This window comes from Pygocentrus nattereri, chromosome 28 (assembly GCF_015220715.1).
Source record: "Pygocentrus nattereri isolate fPygNat1 chromosome 28, fPygNat1.pri, whole genome shotgun sequence".
In the NCBI taxonomy this organism is placed as follows: Eukaryota; Metazoa; Chordata; class Actinopteri; order Characiformes; family Serrasalmidae; genus Pygocentrus; species Pygocentrus nattereri.
Genome location: NC_051238.1, coordinates 20630062 through 20647229, shown reverse-complemented (window position 1 = coordinate 20647229; position 17168 = coordinate 20630062). Strand labels below are relative to the sequence as shown.

The 17168-nt window shown below is 42.1% G+C and overlaps 2 protein-coding genes across 2 annotated transcripts; both read left to right on the top strand.

Annotated features, from left to right (window-relative positions):
* Nucleotides 1-1003: 1003 nt before the first annotated feature.
* slc25a25a (solute carrier family 25 member 25a) lies at nt 1004-8565 on the top strand. Its single transcript, XM_017702837.2, has 10 exons — nt 1004-1260; nt 2047-2173; nt 2281-2368; nt 2877-2988; nt 4237-4395; nt 5875-6027; nt 6136-6243; nt 6329-6496; nt 6668-6818; nt 6923-8565. Exons 1-10 carry the CDS (start codon nt 1102-1104, stop codon nt 7105-7107), a joined length of 1410 nt encoding a protein of 469 aa, XP_017558326.1. The 5' UTR covers nt 1004-1101; the 3' UTR covers nt 7108-8565.
* Nucleotides 8566-10064: 1499 nt separating this feature from the next.
* zdhhc12a (zinc finger DHHC-type palmitoyltransferase 12a) lies at nt 10065-17168 on the top strand. The gene is made up of 5 exons (XM_037535698.1): nt 10065-10468; nt 10575-10711; nt 11270-11362; nt 12340-12506; nt 16550-17168. Exons 1-5 carry the CDS (start codon nt 10378-10380, stop codon nt 16863-16865), a joined length of 804 nt encoding a protein of 267 aa, XP_037391595.1. The 5' UTR covers nt 10065-10377; the 3' UTR covers nt 16866-17168.

Here is a 17168-nt window from a genome sequence, read left to right as displayed (position 1 = left end):
TTCAGTGTTTTGTGCTTATGATCATTTTAATAGATGTCAGCGTCACTAATTAATGACGTAACTAAAAGACTGGTTTACCAAGAGAGACGCCGGAGGACTTTCACCTGAAATGAGTTCATGAAGCGAGTCCATCCATCCATCCATCCATTTTCTAAGCCGCTTCTCCGATAGGGTCGCGGGGGGTGCTGGAGCCTATCCCAGCAGTCTTTGGGCAAAAGGCAGGATACACCCTGGACAGGTCACCAGTCCATTGCAGGGCAGACAGACACACACAGACAGTCACTCACACCTAGGGGCAATTTAGCATGTCCAACTGGCCTGACTGCATGTCTTTGGACTGTGGGAGGAAACCGGAGGAAACCCACGCAGACACGGGGAGAACATGCAAACTCCACACAGAGAGGCCCGGGAATTGAACCCAGGCCCTCCTTGCTGTGAGGCGACAGCGCTACCCACCACGCCACCGTGCCGCCCCCATGAAGCGAGTCTTGTTATAAAAATGATAACAGGACATCAGAGCCAGAATTACTCTTTTAGTACTTTTACTTTATACTTAAGTACATTTGAAGCCAAATACTTTTGTACTTTTACTCAAGTTGAGGTCTAGTTTAAGAACTTACTTTTACTAGAGTATTTTATATTTTACTCTAATTCAAGTACAGGGTCTGTGTACTTCGTCCAGCTCTGCCTACAGAGCACTTTGAGCTCAGACTGAACTTCCATTTGTAACTGATTCGGATGTTTCGTGGGAGAGCGCTCATCCACTTTCTCCAGCCCTGCTAGAGGGCTGAGCCGAGGAGGGCCGGACAGTGCGGAGCGAAGGGGCGCCCGCCCTGGGTTCTGATTTCAGGGAAAGGGCGGGGCCAAGCGCACAGTTACGCACGAACCTTCTGCCTGTTGAATGGAACGGCGCTCTGATTGGTCGGATGCCCTGTGACGGAAGTCTTTCCGTTTCGAAAGTGCGTAAGGTGGGCGTGGTCTGGGTCTTTTTCAGCGTTGGGTAAGCACCTCACCGGCATTTCAGCGTCTCAGCGCAGAGAGGCGAAGGCCGCTTTGAGTTATTTATTTATTTATTGTGTACGTTTTATTCCTCTGATAACCATGCTGTGCCTGTGCCTGTACGTGCCCGTCCCCAACTCCGACCCGGTCGAAGTGGAGTATTTCGAGTCAAACGGATTACCCTCCGAGCTGAAGTCGCTCTTCAAGCTGAGCGTCCTTCTGCCCTCACAGGAGTTCTCCACCTACCGAAAGTGGAGAAAGGTAAGAGCCAGAAACGTGTCGGTTCACCTTAAACGTCTTTAAAGCGAGTGGCGTGTCGCGAGCGGTTGTGTGTGAAGTGGTCATTGTTTTAGTCACGAGGCGGTGATGGCTTTCCTGCTCGGCTTCTCGTGTCCATATAAGGATTTGCGCATCCTGAGGAACGCGGTTAGTCCCGGATTTGTTCGAGCTGTCGCTCTCGACTGGCTTCTATTTAGTCTGGATGTGCGAATTGTGTTTTAACCGAGCTTTTCCTCATGAAGGTCTGATCCCTGGTCAGTTTAACACGTTCATTCGTTTATGGGGCTCCTGTCTAGACCCGGCCTGCTTGTAGATACCCGAGCAAAGTGCTGCGTCTGGTGACTTTGACACTCTTATCTGTGTCCTGAGCATAATTAGCACTGTCCCAGTTCAGCAGAATGTGGGTTATCATAACCCCACTGGAAACAAACCATAGAAACCATTAGAAGCTCCTGTTGGTTAATGGTGGTGCCCAATAGTGTTGGTTCCCCTGCTGATGATTTAAGTAATTAAAAAATTTACTGTTGAGGGTCTTTAAAGGAATAATGTGTACATTGATGATGATATTGATGAAATTTGTTCCATTTCCTTTATTAACATAAGCATTTGTCTTGGCAAGCCAGGGCTGTACTGTTAAATTGCTTGAATTTCAACCCAAAGCCTCTGTACTTTTCATGAGTTGGCTCATACGGTCTTCCCAAAGTGTCTCTATTCGCATGAGAACAGCCTGATGCCTTAACAGTTTGTGTAATGTGTTGTCTTTGACAGAAAATGGCAAAAACCGAAGAACAAGACCTGAACGGGCAACTGGACTTTGAAGAATTTGTTCACTACTTGCAGGACCACGAAAAAGATCTGAAACTGGTCTTTAGAAGTCTGGATAAGAAGAACGCTGGTATGATTTCCCCCTTATTTGCGAAGAGAAACCTTTGGAAATGTGTCGAAACAAGTCTTTTTTTTGTGTAGCACATTTGAACGTGTCACTTTTTGGTCCATCTGTAGGTAAAGCCAGTGCACAAGAGATTGTGGAGTCACTGCGAGAGCTGGGTGTTCACATGTCCCTTCAGCAAGCTGAAAGAGTGCTTAAAAGGTGAGTGTAAAAGATGGTTAAATTCTACCCGTCAAAAAAAACATTTCATTCTCCAGGTATTGAGTAGAATGCAGCCTCGTAGCCCAAGGTTTGGCCTAGTTCGCATGAAAATGACCTAGGTTCCTTACACTGTAATCTTGATGGTTGTGCCAAGTTTGGTTTCCGCCTTGCTAAAGGCTTAACCGTCTGCGTCTGTAAGCTGTCTGTTCCTTGTCCTTTGGAATGTGTTGTGCTTAGATGTTCAGCCACTGTTTCCTGTTTCTGTTTAAGCATAGAGTGACCATAGTTTGACCTGTTCCTTCTTATCAGAAGTCTATGAATGCTCTCTTGACCATTGTACTCATAATGTGAAAGCCCTGTGGTGGTAGAAATTTTTATATATATATATCACACACACACAAAAAACAACTGGGTTCTGGGTCTTTACGACCTTTCTTGTTGCCAAACTCCAGATTATTTACCAATGTGTCCTGTACATTTCTTGAATTGCCTCTCTTTTACCCCATAGCATGGACAAAAACGGAACCATGACCATCGACTGGAATGAATGGAAGAACTACCCCTCACAGCAGCCTACAGAGAGCATTCCAGAAATCATCCTCTACTGGAAGCACTCCACAGTAAGAAAGATTCTCCTGTCTGTTCAGTAATGATGTGCAAATGCTCCTGCTCTTGAATGATGGTGTAATATGTTGGCTAGCTTTTTAAATGTGATTTGAGATTTGAATTGGAAACGCCTAGAAATCTAATGAAGAGAATAATTTTATAGACAACTTCTGTCCTTATTTGGACTCGGGGAATGAATTATTCATGTCTGATTTCATTTTTACAGTTTAACTGTACCATGTTTTATAGTTTTAGACATTTACAGTCTGATTTATAGTGGAGCATCTAAAAATAGCATGTTCTGCAGTTCTAAGGGACACCCTGATCTTGGACAGAGTTCAGCTTAAAAGGTGTAGAATAACAGCCACTGCATCTTAGCCAGTCTGAGTGCTTGTTGTGTCCCATAACCTGCCAAACTGGAGCTTTCTGCTATTTATACATTAAATACAGTCTCGGCACTGCCAAGCACACATGCCAAGCAACTGTCAAGGGGCAATGTACTCAGTGCCTTCTATACCCCAACTAAACATGAGACTAGGTTACGCAAGCAGTCTGCACGTAATGCCTCCTATCACAGTGTATGCTTGACAGACTAGACATTGGCCTAGATCTTTCATGTTTGTTGAATCTAACAGAGAACAAATGCTTACTGTCAGTTTTTGTCACACAAACTTCTAAAAATCTGTACTGTCATTCATAGGAGCTCAATGTGTAAACTGAATTTTATAGCTGGATCTACTTCTGATCATTTGTTACTTTATAGCCATGTTAGCCTATTCATTGACCTATATAAGTTCTTGGGCAATTTGCCCTTTTTATTAGAACGATGAACTGTAGCCTTTGCCCTTTGGACGAATACAGAACAAACTCTGACTACAAGGCAGAGGTCTTGCACAGTTTTGCAATGTGTTACGAAGCCCAGCAAGGTTTTTCTGGCCCAAGCTGCCCTTTATCACAGATAAATCTGATGCCCTGATATTTTAGCTGACGTGATATTTGCAATACTAAAAGGTCTTGAGCTTCAAGTCATGCAAGCAGAACCCCCTTTGACGCACATTTAGCCATGGCCAGAACTGTCTGTCATTACACTGCAGTTAATTTGTTAGCCACACTGTATAAAATTCAAATTGGGATTTTAATATTTAGTATTAGATTATTTGATTTAATCTTTGGTTTTAATCTGGGCCTTGAAGTAGCCTACACAATGTAAGCCTTGTTATTAAGTTGCAGTCTTTTTTTTTTTTTTTTTTTTTTGTCTATAGATCTTTGATGTGGGTGAGAACATGATGGTGCCAGATGAATTCACCACAGAGGAACACTTGACTGGGATGTGGTGGAGGCACTTGGTGGCAGGTGGAGGTGCTGGAGCTGTATCCCGGACATGCACTGCCCCACTTGATCGCCTCAAAGTGCTAATGCAGGTAAGGATCAGTATGGTGACTTATAACTTGAGGGGCTTCAGCTCAGTTCAGGTGCAAGTCGCCTTTCCAAGGCTCTTTGTACTGGATGTACTGAAAGCACTTAAGTAGTGCCCTAAACTGATGTACACTCACCAGCCACTTTATTAAGTACTAGTAAAAGGTTGGACCCCCTTTTGCCTTCAGAACTGGAACCAGTCTGCCCATTCTCCTCTGACCTCTCACATCAACAAGGCATTTTCGTCCACACGACTGACCGCTCACTGGATATTTCCTCTTTTTCAGACCGTTCTCTGTAAACCCTAGAGATGGTTGTGTGTGAAAATCCCAGTAGATCAGCAGTTTCTGAAATACTCAGACCAGCCCATCTGGCACCAACAACCACGTCACGTTCAGTCACTTAAATCCCCTTTCTTCCCCGTTCTGATGCTCGGTCTGCACTTCAGCAAGTTGTCTTGACCACCTCTACATGCCTAAATGCATTGAGTTGCAGCCATGTGATTGGCTGATTAGCTATTTGTGTTAACAAGCAATTGTACCTAATAAAGTGGCTGGTGAGTGTACATATGTACTTTTTTGTTTTAAAGTTGTGGTTCTTTGGGTCAGACAAGTCATTGTTTGATTTTTCATGGGACAACAGAGCTTGCAACCACACTCTTAGATCTGGAAACTTGTCACGATATTTACCCTTCAACAGACTGGAAGAATGTTCTTTATTTGTACTACCAGCAACTTCTTTCATCTGTGGAAGAAAAGTGGGTTGATTGTGTAATTCTAAGGAGTTAAAGTTCACGGAAATGTGACTAATGCTTCACCTGTGGCAAGACTTGGTGAACATTACCCAAGAACCATAAACTGTTTAATCTTTACATAAACTAGTGGGGGGTGGGGGTGCACACATTTTCACATTCACATATTTTACCTTCCCAGGCGCATAGCCAGTCATAATGGAGAGCAGCTAACACACCCTCCCTGCTGTGCTCTGATTGGTTGTTTATTTGAATATATCTTGTGACAATGGTTCTGATAGGAGAGATTGAACCGCTGATAAAAATCAGTGCAAGTAAATGACATTTACGTCAGACGTTGTTTGATCAGGACACTTAGGTCATTGAGCGCTAGCGCCAAGTTGGACTATAAACTTGAACCTATTTTTTGAACCTACTTATTGCTGCGCGCATTTAGAAAAACGCTTGACTTTGTTCCCTGTTGCCAAATATTCATGTGTGGGGAAACACTGTTACTGACTGCTCAGGTTAAGCCAGCCCTGACCAGTATTTTTTACAAGACACCAAAGGCTGAAGTACAATAACTACATCAAGTATTTTACCTAACTGTATTGTTCTTTACACATTGCTCTGAATCTGGAGAAGAAATAATAATAATAATAATAATAATAATAATAATAATAATAATAATAATAATAATAATAATAATAATAATAATAATAATAATAATTAAATCTTTGCTTGTTTATTTCAGGTGCATGGTTCTCGTAGCAGCAACATGTGTATCATGAGTGGGCTTACCCAGATGATCAAGGAGGGAGGCGTGAGGTCATTGTGGAGAGGAAACGGCATTAATGTCCTCAAGATAGCCCCTGAGTCTGCACTCAAGTTCATGGCTTATGAGCAGGTACTTTACCAGTGGACAACCCAACTAAACATTTCTTTCAATAGTCATGTTCCAGAAACACTCTGGCTGGTTAAATCTGTACTAACTTCAGTTCCCATTTTTTGATAGATCAAACGTCTAATGGGCAGTAGTAATGAGACTTTGGGGATCACAGAGCGCTTTGTGGCTGGCTCTCTGGCAGGGGTCATTGCCCAGAGCACCATCTACCCCATGGAGGTGAGCTTCTGTCAGTCATGCTTTCAAGGCAAACTCTGCTAATCTAGCAGTCTTATCATCTGTTGTCTTGTCTTTTCCCTCGTAGGTTCTCAAAACCCGCCTAGCTTTGAGAAAGAGTGGGCAGTATTCAGGCATCTCGGACTGTGCCAGGCAGATCCTGAAGAAGGAGGGTGTGGCAGCCTTTTACAAAGGCTATCTACCGAACATGTTAGGCATTGTCCCTTATGCTGGCATTGATTTGGCCGTTTATGAGGTGAGTTGGAAGATGTGAAATTGAAAACCTGATCTGTCTTTTGATGGATAGGATGATATGACTTGTGCAAAAAATACTATTTAAAAAATTAAGTTCAGCTCGTCGTACAGTGTTTTAATATTTATTTATAAATAAATAAACCCCCAATTGTTTTTCCGCCCCCTTTCCCAGACTCTGAAGAACACCTGGTTGCAGCGGTATGGTAAAGACAGTGCAGATCCTGGTGTTTTTGTTCTTCTGGCTTGTGGTACAGTCTCCAGCACGTGTGGCCAGTTAGCCAGCTACCCCCTGGCTCTAGTACGAACACGCATGCAAGCACAAGGTATTTTTTGTTTGTTTGAATAGATCTTTCTGCATTCTTCATTATTTTCCTCACAGAATCTGTTTTGAATTGATCCTTACTCTTATCTTTCTTTGGGAATGCAGCTACAGTGGACGGCGCTCCACAGATCACCATGTCCAGGCTTTTCAAACAGATTATGAAGACTGAAGGTCCTTCAGGCCTCTACAGGGGCATGACTCCTAACTTCATGAAGGTCATCCCTGCTGTAAGCATCAGCTATGTGGTGTACGAGCACATTAAATCCACACTGGGCGTACAGTCAAGATAAAACGAAGGGACAATTACTCATGATTATTCCACAGCATAGTGCCTTCACGAGGGGAAGAGGCTGCGAGCTGGAGTAGTTAGTGGGCAGAAATCTCAGGGCTGTGAACCTGAGACTGAAGAAGCTCTCATTCTGTGAATGTGACAAGGGCTAAACGCTGTATTGGCAGAAGGAAGACACCCAAGGTGGATAAAACGAACTGTTATGTTATTTAAGATGTTTTTGATAAGTTTGATAAACCTCTCAAGTTAATGTTCAAATCTGAAATCAGGGACCAGGTTTTTGGCTGCTTGCTGAATGAAAGATATTGCAGAGACAATGGACTGAGTGCCTTTTACAAAGTACCACTGGAATAATGTATCATAAGTGTATGTCAGTATGGTTCAGAGCAAAGCAGACGGTTATATTCACTATTATGACCTTTTTTGCAGTATATTGTCCAAAGGACAGTGAGGGATAAAGTATGTCACACAGCACAACACATCCTGTTGGTTTATTTATTGTTTTGCTCTTAAGTTAATATCAGGTGAATTTAATTTATATTGCGTGTATTCCTAATGCTGCTAATTAATGACTAAAGTAATGTCTTAATGTATTTATGTATGTAGATGAACCATTTATTTATGTTTGTGGTTAATTATGCTATTCAGAACCCAGATTCAGAACAAGTCCAGTACGCTTGTTTTCAGCTTTCCCGTTTTTGGGTTTTATTGGTAACTGGACACGGCTGTTATGCATTAGTCTTAGCTTTTGCATAAGCTTATGTGATGTGCAAAGAACCACACCCCCCCCCCCCCCCCCCCACACCCCTCTCTCTTAATTTCTGTCTTGGTGTGCCCTGTCATGTAAGTTTGACTGGAAAATAATGCACTTTAATTGCTTGTCACTTTTGAATGAACGTGCTAATGAATGACAATTCACTGATCACTTGGTATCGGGGTTCTATGGACCATTTTTGTTCAAAAACGCTCAGTATTGCATTAATGGTGGGGTTCTGTGCATGACAGTTGACCAGTATTAAAATGGCTTGCACAAAATTAGCATAGAACCCAGTAAGGTAGTTGAGATTGCTTTGAAAGTTGATTGGTTTGTTCTCACTTCTTGGATATGAACATGAGGGGGAATCAGCATGTGCTTTATTGGAGTAGCACCCACACTGATTAAAGGCACTACAACATGTTCAGTGGTTTTCTTTTTATTTTTATAAGGGTCTGAAGTTTAATTCACTAAATGGTTGTCTTTTTTTTTTTTTTGTATTGCGCTTTTTTTTTTTTTTTTCTTCTTGTCCCCCAACTTTGTCCTTTCTCTACATGCTGAGTACCATCATGAGTACCATTCAGGACTTAAGGGTGACTTTTAATATAGTAACTATGAGGCTAGGCAAACTTGCATTTTAGAATTCAGTGAGAATGCCTGTTTAAATACTTGAACAACCAATAAAATGTTTATTTTCCAACCTGAGCATTTTGTGCCTTTTGTCTAGCTTTTTTTTTAACAGCAGATGATTGCTCATGTTAAAACATTAATATTTATAATGTAACAAGACTTATCCTGGTCCAGTGCACATGTCAAGATTAGTCTTCATAAAGGTGATGCGTTGAAGATGAAATGGGCTGTTTTGTTTGCGTTTCTACCAAAATGTTTTCAGACTTGTTTAGAAAAACGGGTCGTTTATTTCACGTCTGTCGCGATAATCACACTGCGCCCCCTACAGTCCAGTCAGCGGCAATGCATAAAAAAGTTCATTAGTACCGGACACGTCGGCTTAGTAGCTACTTTACAATGAGCTGAGGCTCAAAACATCCATCCATCCATTCGTCTTATAATGCTGGAGCCTATCCCAGCGGTCATCGTGCAGAAGGCAGGATACACCCTGGACAGCACATATTTAAAACACTGGACAGCAGCTTTTCTACTGTTCCTGAAATTTTAAATCTTCAGCACCGCAAATCCAAACCCTTAATCTGTCTCATGTTACATTGTATCTGTATCTACACTCACCAGCCACTTTATTAGGTACCTGCTAGTAAAAGGTTGAAAAAACCCTTTTGCCTTCAGAACTGCCTTAATTCTTCATGGCACACTTTCAACAAGGTGTTGGAAACGTTCCTCAGAGATTCTGGCTGGTTATTTGAGTTCCAGTCTGCCCATTCTCCTCTGACCTCTCACATCAACAAGGCATTTTCGTCCACACAACTGACTGGATATTTCCTCTTTTTCGGACCGTTCTCTGTAAACCCTAGAGATGGTTGTGTGTGAAAATCCCAGTAGATCAGCAGTTTCTGAAATACTCAGACCAGCCCGTCTGGCACCAACAACCACGCCACGTTCAAAATCACTTAAATCCCCTTTCTTCCCCATTCTGATGCTCGGTCTGCACTTCAGCAAGTTGTCTTGACCACCTCTACATGCCTAAATGCGTTTAGTTGCGGCCATGTGATTGGCTGATTAGCTATTTGTGTTAACAAGCAATTAAAGTGGCCGGTGAGTGTAAATCTTAATACATAACTTCCTCTGAAAATACTCAGTACTCACTACTCATTTTAGGCTGGTTTTATGGACAATTTTGGACTAAACAGCAATGTCTAGTGTTTTTACCATTTTAAATTAAACAGGGCCTGGGAAACTGACCTTTAAAATCACTGTGTCTTTCACTCTGTCACGGCAGGTAATCATGAGGTATGGAAACAATAAATAGTGAAATGTGTTTAATTATAGGCAGGGCACTGTGGAACCCACCGAAGCATTGGCAGCAGTGACCGTGCCTCCTTTCTTAAAGACGGGTGGCAGCTTGGCCATCTGTTCCAGTGTAGTTTGTGGACGAGGGTGTTCATCAAACGTCATAGCACCGTAGTACCATGTAGCTCATAAAGTGGCCGGTGAGTGCATGTAGTTTACTGAACTTTTATTTTGAAATTCAAGGGCGAGCCCGGAAACGCCAGTCTTTCAAAACCAATGACGGCTATTGTTCACAACAAAAAAAGGTCTCTAAGAAGTACGAGTGGTCAGATTAATGTGGGAGAAAAAGTATTGTTTTTAAATAACTAATAAAGCTTTACTCGTGTCCGAGTGCGCGGACTTGGGAGATGGAGTTATTTCAGCTGCGTTTGCACGGTTGACATTAAGCTTGTGACGCGTTATGGCCGTTGTCGTTCGTGTTAACGCTGCCTAAGTCAAAGTTAAATGATACTTAAGTGATAACTAAACTGCTGAAGTGATACTCCGTCGTGCTCCGTTATTTTACATAATCTGCACCTTACCGGCTCTGTCGACATGCGGCTGTTCAGGTCCGGCTGTTTAGTGCGGACCACTCACATTATTCTCACCTGGCTCACGGCTTTGGTTCTGTTCCTTCATAATACAGGTAATCTGCTGAGCCCAGCTGGAGCACTGTTGAGTCATAGAGACTAATAGTGAGGGGTGGCTGTCTTAACTCGTCACAGTGAAGAAGCCTTTCTCTGTTTTGACAGACCTTCGAAAATGTGAAGAAAGAGGTGAGCTTCTGCAGCCGGTGCTGTTCGGCTCGGTCGTCCTTCTCTCGGTGATGATGTATTTCACTGTATCGCTCATGGATCCAGGGTTTGTTCTCTCTGACAGTAACGCTGAGGTAATTTGAGAAAAATGTCACATTTACCAAAATAAATAAATAAATAACTAGCTGCCAGGAAAACTACATTGAAGTTTTCATGGACTCCTAGCTATCACTACTACTAATACTGCTGCTATTAATATTAGTATAACCACTACGTGATGGTTGGTTAGTGTAGTGGTTAACACCTCTGCCTTGTAGACTGGGGTTCAAAACACTTTACACTATACCAATACGAGTCTTTCGGCAGGACTCCTAACACCACCTTGGCCTACCTGTGTAAAATGATCAAATTCTAAATCGCTCTGGATAAGAGCATCAGCCAAATGCCGTAAATGTATAATAACTCTAGGTAGTTTGACCAGAGGAGGATGCTCCTTGCCACTGTTGCCCCTGGCTTGCTCACCTGGGGGTTTTACATTCATGTTAAAACTGTCTTTGCTGGAACTCTCTGAAGCTGCTTTGTAACGACATCAGTTGTAAGAAGCGCTACAAAAAAATCTGATTTGATGAATAAATAATACTAATCTTTCCAGCTTTATTGTGCTGAGTAATGTCTGCTGTCGTGTCTTTCAGTCTACTATAGAGGATGATGAAGAATTGGAGAAAATGATGCCACACAGGGAGAGTTCCCAGGGCCAGAGACGCTGTGGTTACTGTTTTATAATGGTATTGAACAGATTTATCTGCTTTATGTAGTTACCTGCTTGTAGAGTAACCTTCACCGTTTGTTTATGTTCACTCGCCGGCCACTTTATGAGGTGCACCTTGCTAGTAAAAGGTTGCACCCCCTTTTGCCTTCAGAACTGCCTTAATTATTCATGGCAGACTTTCAACAAGGTGTTGGAAACATTCCTCAGAGATTTTGGTTGGTTATTTGAGTTCCTGTTGCCTTTCTATCATCTGGCACCACAGGACCGTCCCCACAACTGACCACTCACTGGATATTTCCTCTTTTTCGGACCTTTCTCTGTAAACCCTAGAGATGGTTGTACGTGAAAATCCCAGTAGATCAGCAGTTTCTGAAATACTCAGACCAGCCCGTCTGGCACCAACAACCACGCCATGTTCAAAGTCACTTAAATCCCCTTTCTTCCCCGTTCTGATGCTCGGTCTGCACTTCAGCAAGTTGTCTTGACCACCTCTACATGCCTAAATGCATTGAGTTGTGGCCATGTGATTGGTTGATTAGCTATTTGTGTTAACAAGCAATTGAACAGGTTTATCTAATAAAGTGGCCGGTGAGTGTATACTTACAAAGATTATCCAGCGTTTCTTCTGAAATCGAGAGTATTAATAGGAAGTTTCAGGATCAGAAAAGCTACTCTAACTTATCCCAAAAGTATTGGATGGAGCTCAGTCAATCCTCAGAAAAGTTTCGCTGCCCCACAGCTGAATGCTGGGGGTCTTTACGCTCCTCTAGCCGATGGCTGGCGTTGGGTGCACTGACCTTAGGCTCACGTGCAGCGGCTGCAGAGCATCCCATTCTGTTGTCAGTGCTTTTCCATGGAGATTATTTAAGTAACTGAGCTAATTACATTACTCAGTTCACCGATCGGAAGGGGTGTCTACAAACCTTTAGACGTGTATATCATGAAACCAATTTGATGAGATTGTTTTTACAATTGTTTCCTCCATTTAAACAGCAACCAATGAGGGCGAGACACTGCAAGGAATGTAAGCGGTGTGTTAGACGCTACGATCATCACTGCCCGTGGATAGAGAACTGTGTTGGAGAGAGGAATCACAGATGGTTCTTGCTCTATCTGTGTGTTCAATTGCTAGCCGTGTCCTGGGGACTTCAGACTGCTTGGTGAGTATTTGATTCAGTTTTGCTGCATATGTATAAATGCTTTTTTTATTTTTCTAATACCCCTAATGAGAAAGCCAAGTGTGGTGGTGTCAAGAAAAAGTCACCGAGAGTCTGGGGAAGAAACATTAAGAAGGAACCATAGAAAAACTCAAACTCAAACAGAGAGAGGTATTGAGATGCAACTCATAGGAACTGTAGTATTAAACAGAGGCGTGTGGATCATACAGAGGACAGATTCATAAAATCAGACAGTGAACAATTTTCAGGACATTTCCAGAGAAAAAGATCTGATGTATGGATGTGGATTTGTGAATGACATTCTATTGGGTTTTATCTGAATGCGTATTTACATATGTGCATATACATATGTAGACTATTGCCACTGTTGTCAGAGGGTTTTATATCTGAGAACATTGTTGGTTAGCGATTCAATATGAGTGTGGATTAGAAGTTCAAGGAACAGGTACAGTGTTTATCTGGGGTCTGACGCTCATTAAGCTTATTGCAAATCGGGGCAGATGCACAAATGCAGGTAAGTAATTCATATGAGTGCAATTATATAGAAATTCTGGACAGATTTCAATAACTGATCATTAACACCTTGTTATGACCCAGTATGAATACCAGTAACTGATAATTCTGCAATTTTAAACAAGTTTACAGGATAGTCCTTGTATATGAAGTTCAATAGAACCATATTTATCAGAATTCTCAGAGTATGAATACTGATCTGGAATCAGTCCATGCCTTTTACAGTGCACTCTGTGAGACTAGATAGACTGATGAGACCTGACTTTAAATCAGTATTTCTACTCCGAGACACTTGACAAATATGGGCCATTGAGTGCAAAGGCTGTTAAAAACAGACCACAGTTTTTTTATGTCAATAAATGAATATGCACAAATGTATAACGGATGATATCCTACACAGCAGACTTGATTATTTATCCTCTATTTGATTTTTGCAAACTTTCACAGCCGACGTGAGCTCACTGACCAATCGCTGTGGTCTCTAGTGTTGGCATGGCAGCAACCAAGATGACAGATTTGCTGTGTCCCAGCAACTAGAACTTTTCACACACTTTTCAGCAAAGAAGATTAGTTTGCTTTTGTCACGGATGTTATTCGCTTTCTCACAGATGATGTTGGCATCCCCAAAGCCAACTGGGAATCAAACTGTGCTATGGACACCTGAGATATATGTGAAAGTTCTCATGCAATTCCAATTCCTGATTGAGGTGTTGAAACTCTCTGTGCTTCTTTTCCTTTTCCAAAATGTATAGTAGTGCACCCAGTGTCAGTGCTTGCTTGCTTTGTGACTAGGATGTGAGAGGATGTCTTTTTGCACTTGAAGACATACTACCCATTTATTTCTTTCCAGCGCAAAGCAAACAACACAAAAAATCACATTACTTCAGACATGAAGTGTGTATAATTTTAAATGAGTGTATGATGAGGAGCTACCTGAGGACTGGGAAACTACAACTAAGGTGATGAGAGAAACTGGCAAAAATGTGTTGGGTGTTCGTCTGGTCAGAGGAAAGAAGACAAGGAAAGTTGGTGGTGGAATGAGGAAGTCCAGGAGAGTATTCAGAAGAAGAAGGCAGCTAAGAAAAAGTGGGATAACCAGAGAGATGAAGGAAGTAGGCAGGAGTACTGTGAGGCTAGTCTCATAGCGAAAAGAGGCTCAGGACTATGTTGAGCTGTATGAGAGGCTGGACAGTAAAGAAGGAGTAAAGGACTTGCATCGTTTGGCTAAACAGAGAGATAGAGCTGGAAAGGATGTACAGCAGGTTAGGCTGATAAAGGATAGAGAGGGAAATGTACTAGTGAGTGAACAGAGAGTGTTGAGTAGATGGATGGAGTACTTTGAAGAACAAATGAATGAGGAAAACGAGAGAGAGAGGAGGACAACGGGGGGAGAGATAGTGGATCAGGAAGTGCAGAGAATTAGTAAGGTGGAAGTACTGTATGAGGAAGTCAGGTGTAGCTGAAAAGTACGTTAGGGTGGTGCAGGACATGTATGAGGATAGTGAGACAGTGGTGAGGTGTGCAGTTGGAGTGACAAATGGTTTCAAGGTGAAGGTAGGGTTACATCAGGGATCAGCTTTGAGCCCCTTCTTGTTTGCAATGGTGATGGAAAGGTTGACAGATGAGGTCAGGCAGGAGGCTCCATGGACCATGATGTTTGCAGATGACATTGTAATCTGTGGTGAGAGTAGAGAGCAGGTGGAAGAGAATCTGGAGAGGTGGAGGTTTGCACTGGAGAGGAGAGGAATGAAGGTCAGTAGAGACAAGACGGAATACATGTGTGTGAATGAGAGGGAGGCAGGTGGAAAGGTGAAGATGCAAGGAGTAGAGGTCATAAAGGTGGATGACTTCAAATATCTTGGGTCAACCATCCAGAGCAATGGACAGTGTAGAAAAGAGGTGAAGAAGAGGGTCCAGGCAGGATGGAGTGGGTGGAGACGGGTGTCAGGGCTGATGTGTGACAGAAGGATAGCAGCAAGAGTGAAAGGGAAGGTTTACAAGACAGTAGTGCGTCCTGCTATGATGAATGGTTTGGAGACTGTGGCTCTGTCTAAAAGACAGGAGGCTGAGCTGGACTTGGCGGAGATGAAGATGCTGAGATTTTCGTTGGGAGTGACAAGGATGGACAAGATTAGAAATGAGCAGATCAGAGGGACAGTGAAGGTGGAGCAGTTTGGAGATAAAGTCAGAGAGGCCAGGTTGAGATGATTTGGACATGTGTTGAGGAGGAATAGTGGATATATTGGGCAAAGAATGTTGGAGATGGAGCTGCCAGGCAGAAGGAGAAGAGGTAGACCTTAGAGGTTTATGGATGTAGTGAAGGTGGACATGGTTGGTGTGAAAGTAGAAAGTAGAGGGAGTGGATAGGGCAAGATGGAGGCAGATGATCCGCTGTGGCGACCCCTAAAGGGAGCAGCCGAAAGAAGAAGAAGAAGTATGATGAGTTATATACATAGCTATGGCATAGTTAAATAAGACACTGCTAAATCATTATTGAAAATATTTAAATAATTTAAATAATTAATTAACATTTATTTAGTGGTAGGTAAAGACAACATTAGAAGTCTTGCACAAGGGCATTGTTTCAACAGTGTTGTTACTGCCTGGACCAGGAATCAAACTTTTGTTCTACTGTGTGTAGCCATGATGATGTCCACTATGCTGTCCATTTCTGTGAGTTGAAAAGAATGTAAATGTCCGCTAGGAGCTACAAAGTGGTATTCCACTGGTTTTGAAATGTATGTGTAAAGAAAAGATTTCAGAGTGGTTTGATGTCAGATGGTATATTGGGGAGAAAGTTACTAACTGAGGTTTCTTTACAGTGCTGGTGAATGGAACCACACAAATCCAGCTATTTTATTCACTACGCAAAATATGTATGAAGGGCTTGGTTCCAAAAAACACATTATAGGTTTCTATGGCAAAATTTCATTTTTTTAATGATGCATTGGTGCATTGTTGGAAATTACATAAGACCTATCAGTGCTATATAATGATTAATATTAACTTTATTAGAGACAAACATTTGTTTTACATTTACATTAACTGTTATTCTTTTTAAAAAAAAACCCTCTATATTCTAAGTGAGTGCTTAGAATTTAAAATTGCTGTAACATTTTGGAATATAGGCCAAAACTTTATTGTCTATTTATCTATCATACAACAATGTATTAGGCACTAGATAATGTTTTTGTAACCATTTCATGTAAGGTTCCTATTTGTGCAGAATTAATTATGCAGAATTTTAGAAAAATCAGTGGAATTCCCCATTACTGTGTGTGCAAGCTGAAAACGGCACTTTAGCTGTATTTCTTTTAGCTGTAATTCCAACATTGACCAATAATTACTACATTTTCCATTTTATCTGCTGATATATTGGTCACAGATACATTGCGCACCCCTAGTAGTTTTTACCAGTCTCTAAGTATGTTTTTCTACTAATGATAAATACTGTTTTTATTTTCTGAAGTTAATCCTGTTAAGCTGATGATTTATTTATTTTTACCTCTCAGGTCTGGCATCACTTTTGCACCTACCTGGCAGCAGTGGTTCATTCAGAATGGCTTCCTGCTTGGAGCCCTTGCTGTGACAGGAATATTTTCTGTGGTTGTGCTGCTGCTGCTGTGCATACACCTTTACTTAGCGGCCATTAACACCACCACCTGGGAGTTTATGTCACGGCACCGTATCTCCTACCTCAAAACTTGCGACTCTGAAGAGAACCCCTTTGATAGAGGCGTGATCTGCAACCTGTGGGACTTTTTCTGTGTCTGTCGGACTGTGGCATGGGAGAGAGTGTACTCAAAAAGGAGTGACGACGCCGTGTGACAAAGATGCAGCACTCTTTAAAATAGTAGTTCGATGCACCATTCCTATTACCCTATGGCCATCAGTTCATCATGTAATGCAGACGCCTCAATCGAATCAGTACATGCCACTGAATCGCTCAGTAGAGTGAGCTTTCAGTCCAGTATCCGACTGGGCGTCCTGCCTAATGAGCCACTCAGAAGCCAGGAAGTACACCACTGCAAGATACACACTGTTATGATACTTTGAAATTGTACTGTAAATTGACATTATTGGCCTTATTTTTAGGCTTCACTGAATAAAATATGTTTACACTTTTACAAA

Coding starts and splice junctions, on each gene's coding strand:
- slc25a25a (XM_017702837.2), top strand. CDS start 1,102: ATGCTGTGCCTGTGCCTGTACGTGCCCGTCCCCAACTCCGACCCGGTC. Junction 6,028..6,135: donor AGTTCATGGCTTATGAGCAG/GTACTTTACCAG, acceptor ATTTTTTGATAG/ATCAAACGTCTAATGGGCAG. Junction 6,244..6,328: donor GCACCATCTACCCCATGGAG/GTGAGCTTCTGT, acceptor TTTCCCTCGTAG/GTTCTCAAAACCCGCCTAGC.
- zdhhc12a (XM_037535698.1), top strand. CDS start 10,378: ATGCGGCTGTTCAGGTCCGGCTGTTTAGTGCGGACCACTCACATTATT. Junction 10,712..11,269: donor TCTCTGACAGTAACGCTGAG/GTAATTTGAGAA, acceptor CGTGTCTTTCAG/TCTACTATAGAGGATGATGA. Junction 12,507..16,549: donor TGGGGACTTCAGACTGCTTG/GTGAGTATTTGA, acceptor TTTACCTCTCAG/GTCTGGCATCACTTTTGCAC.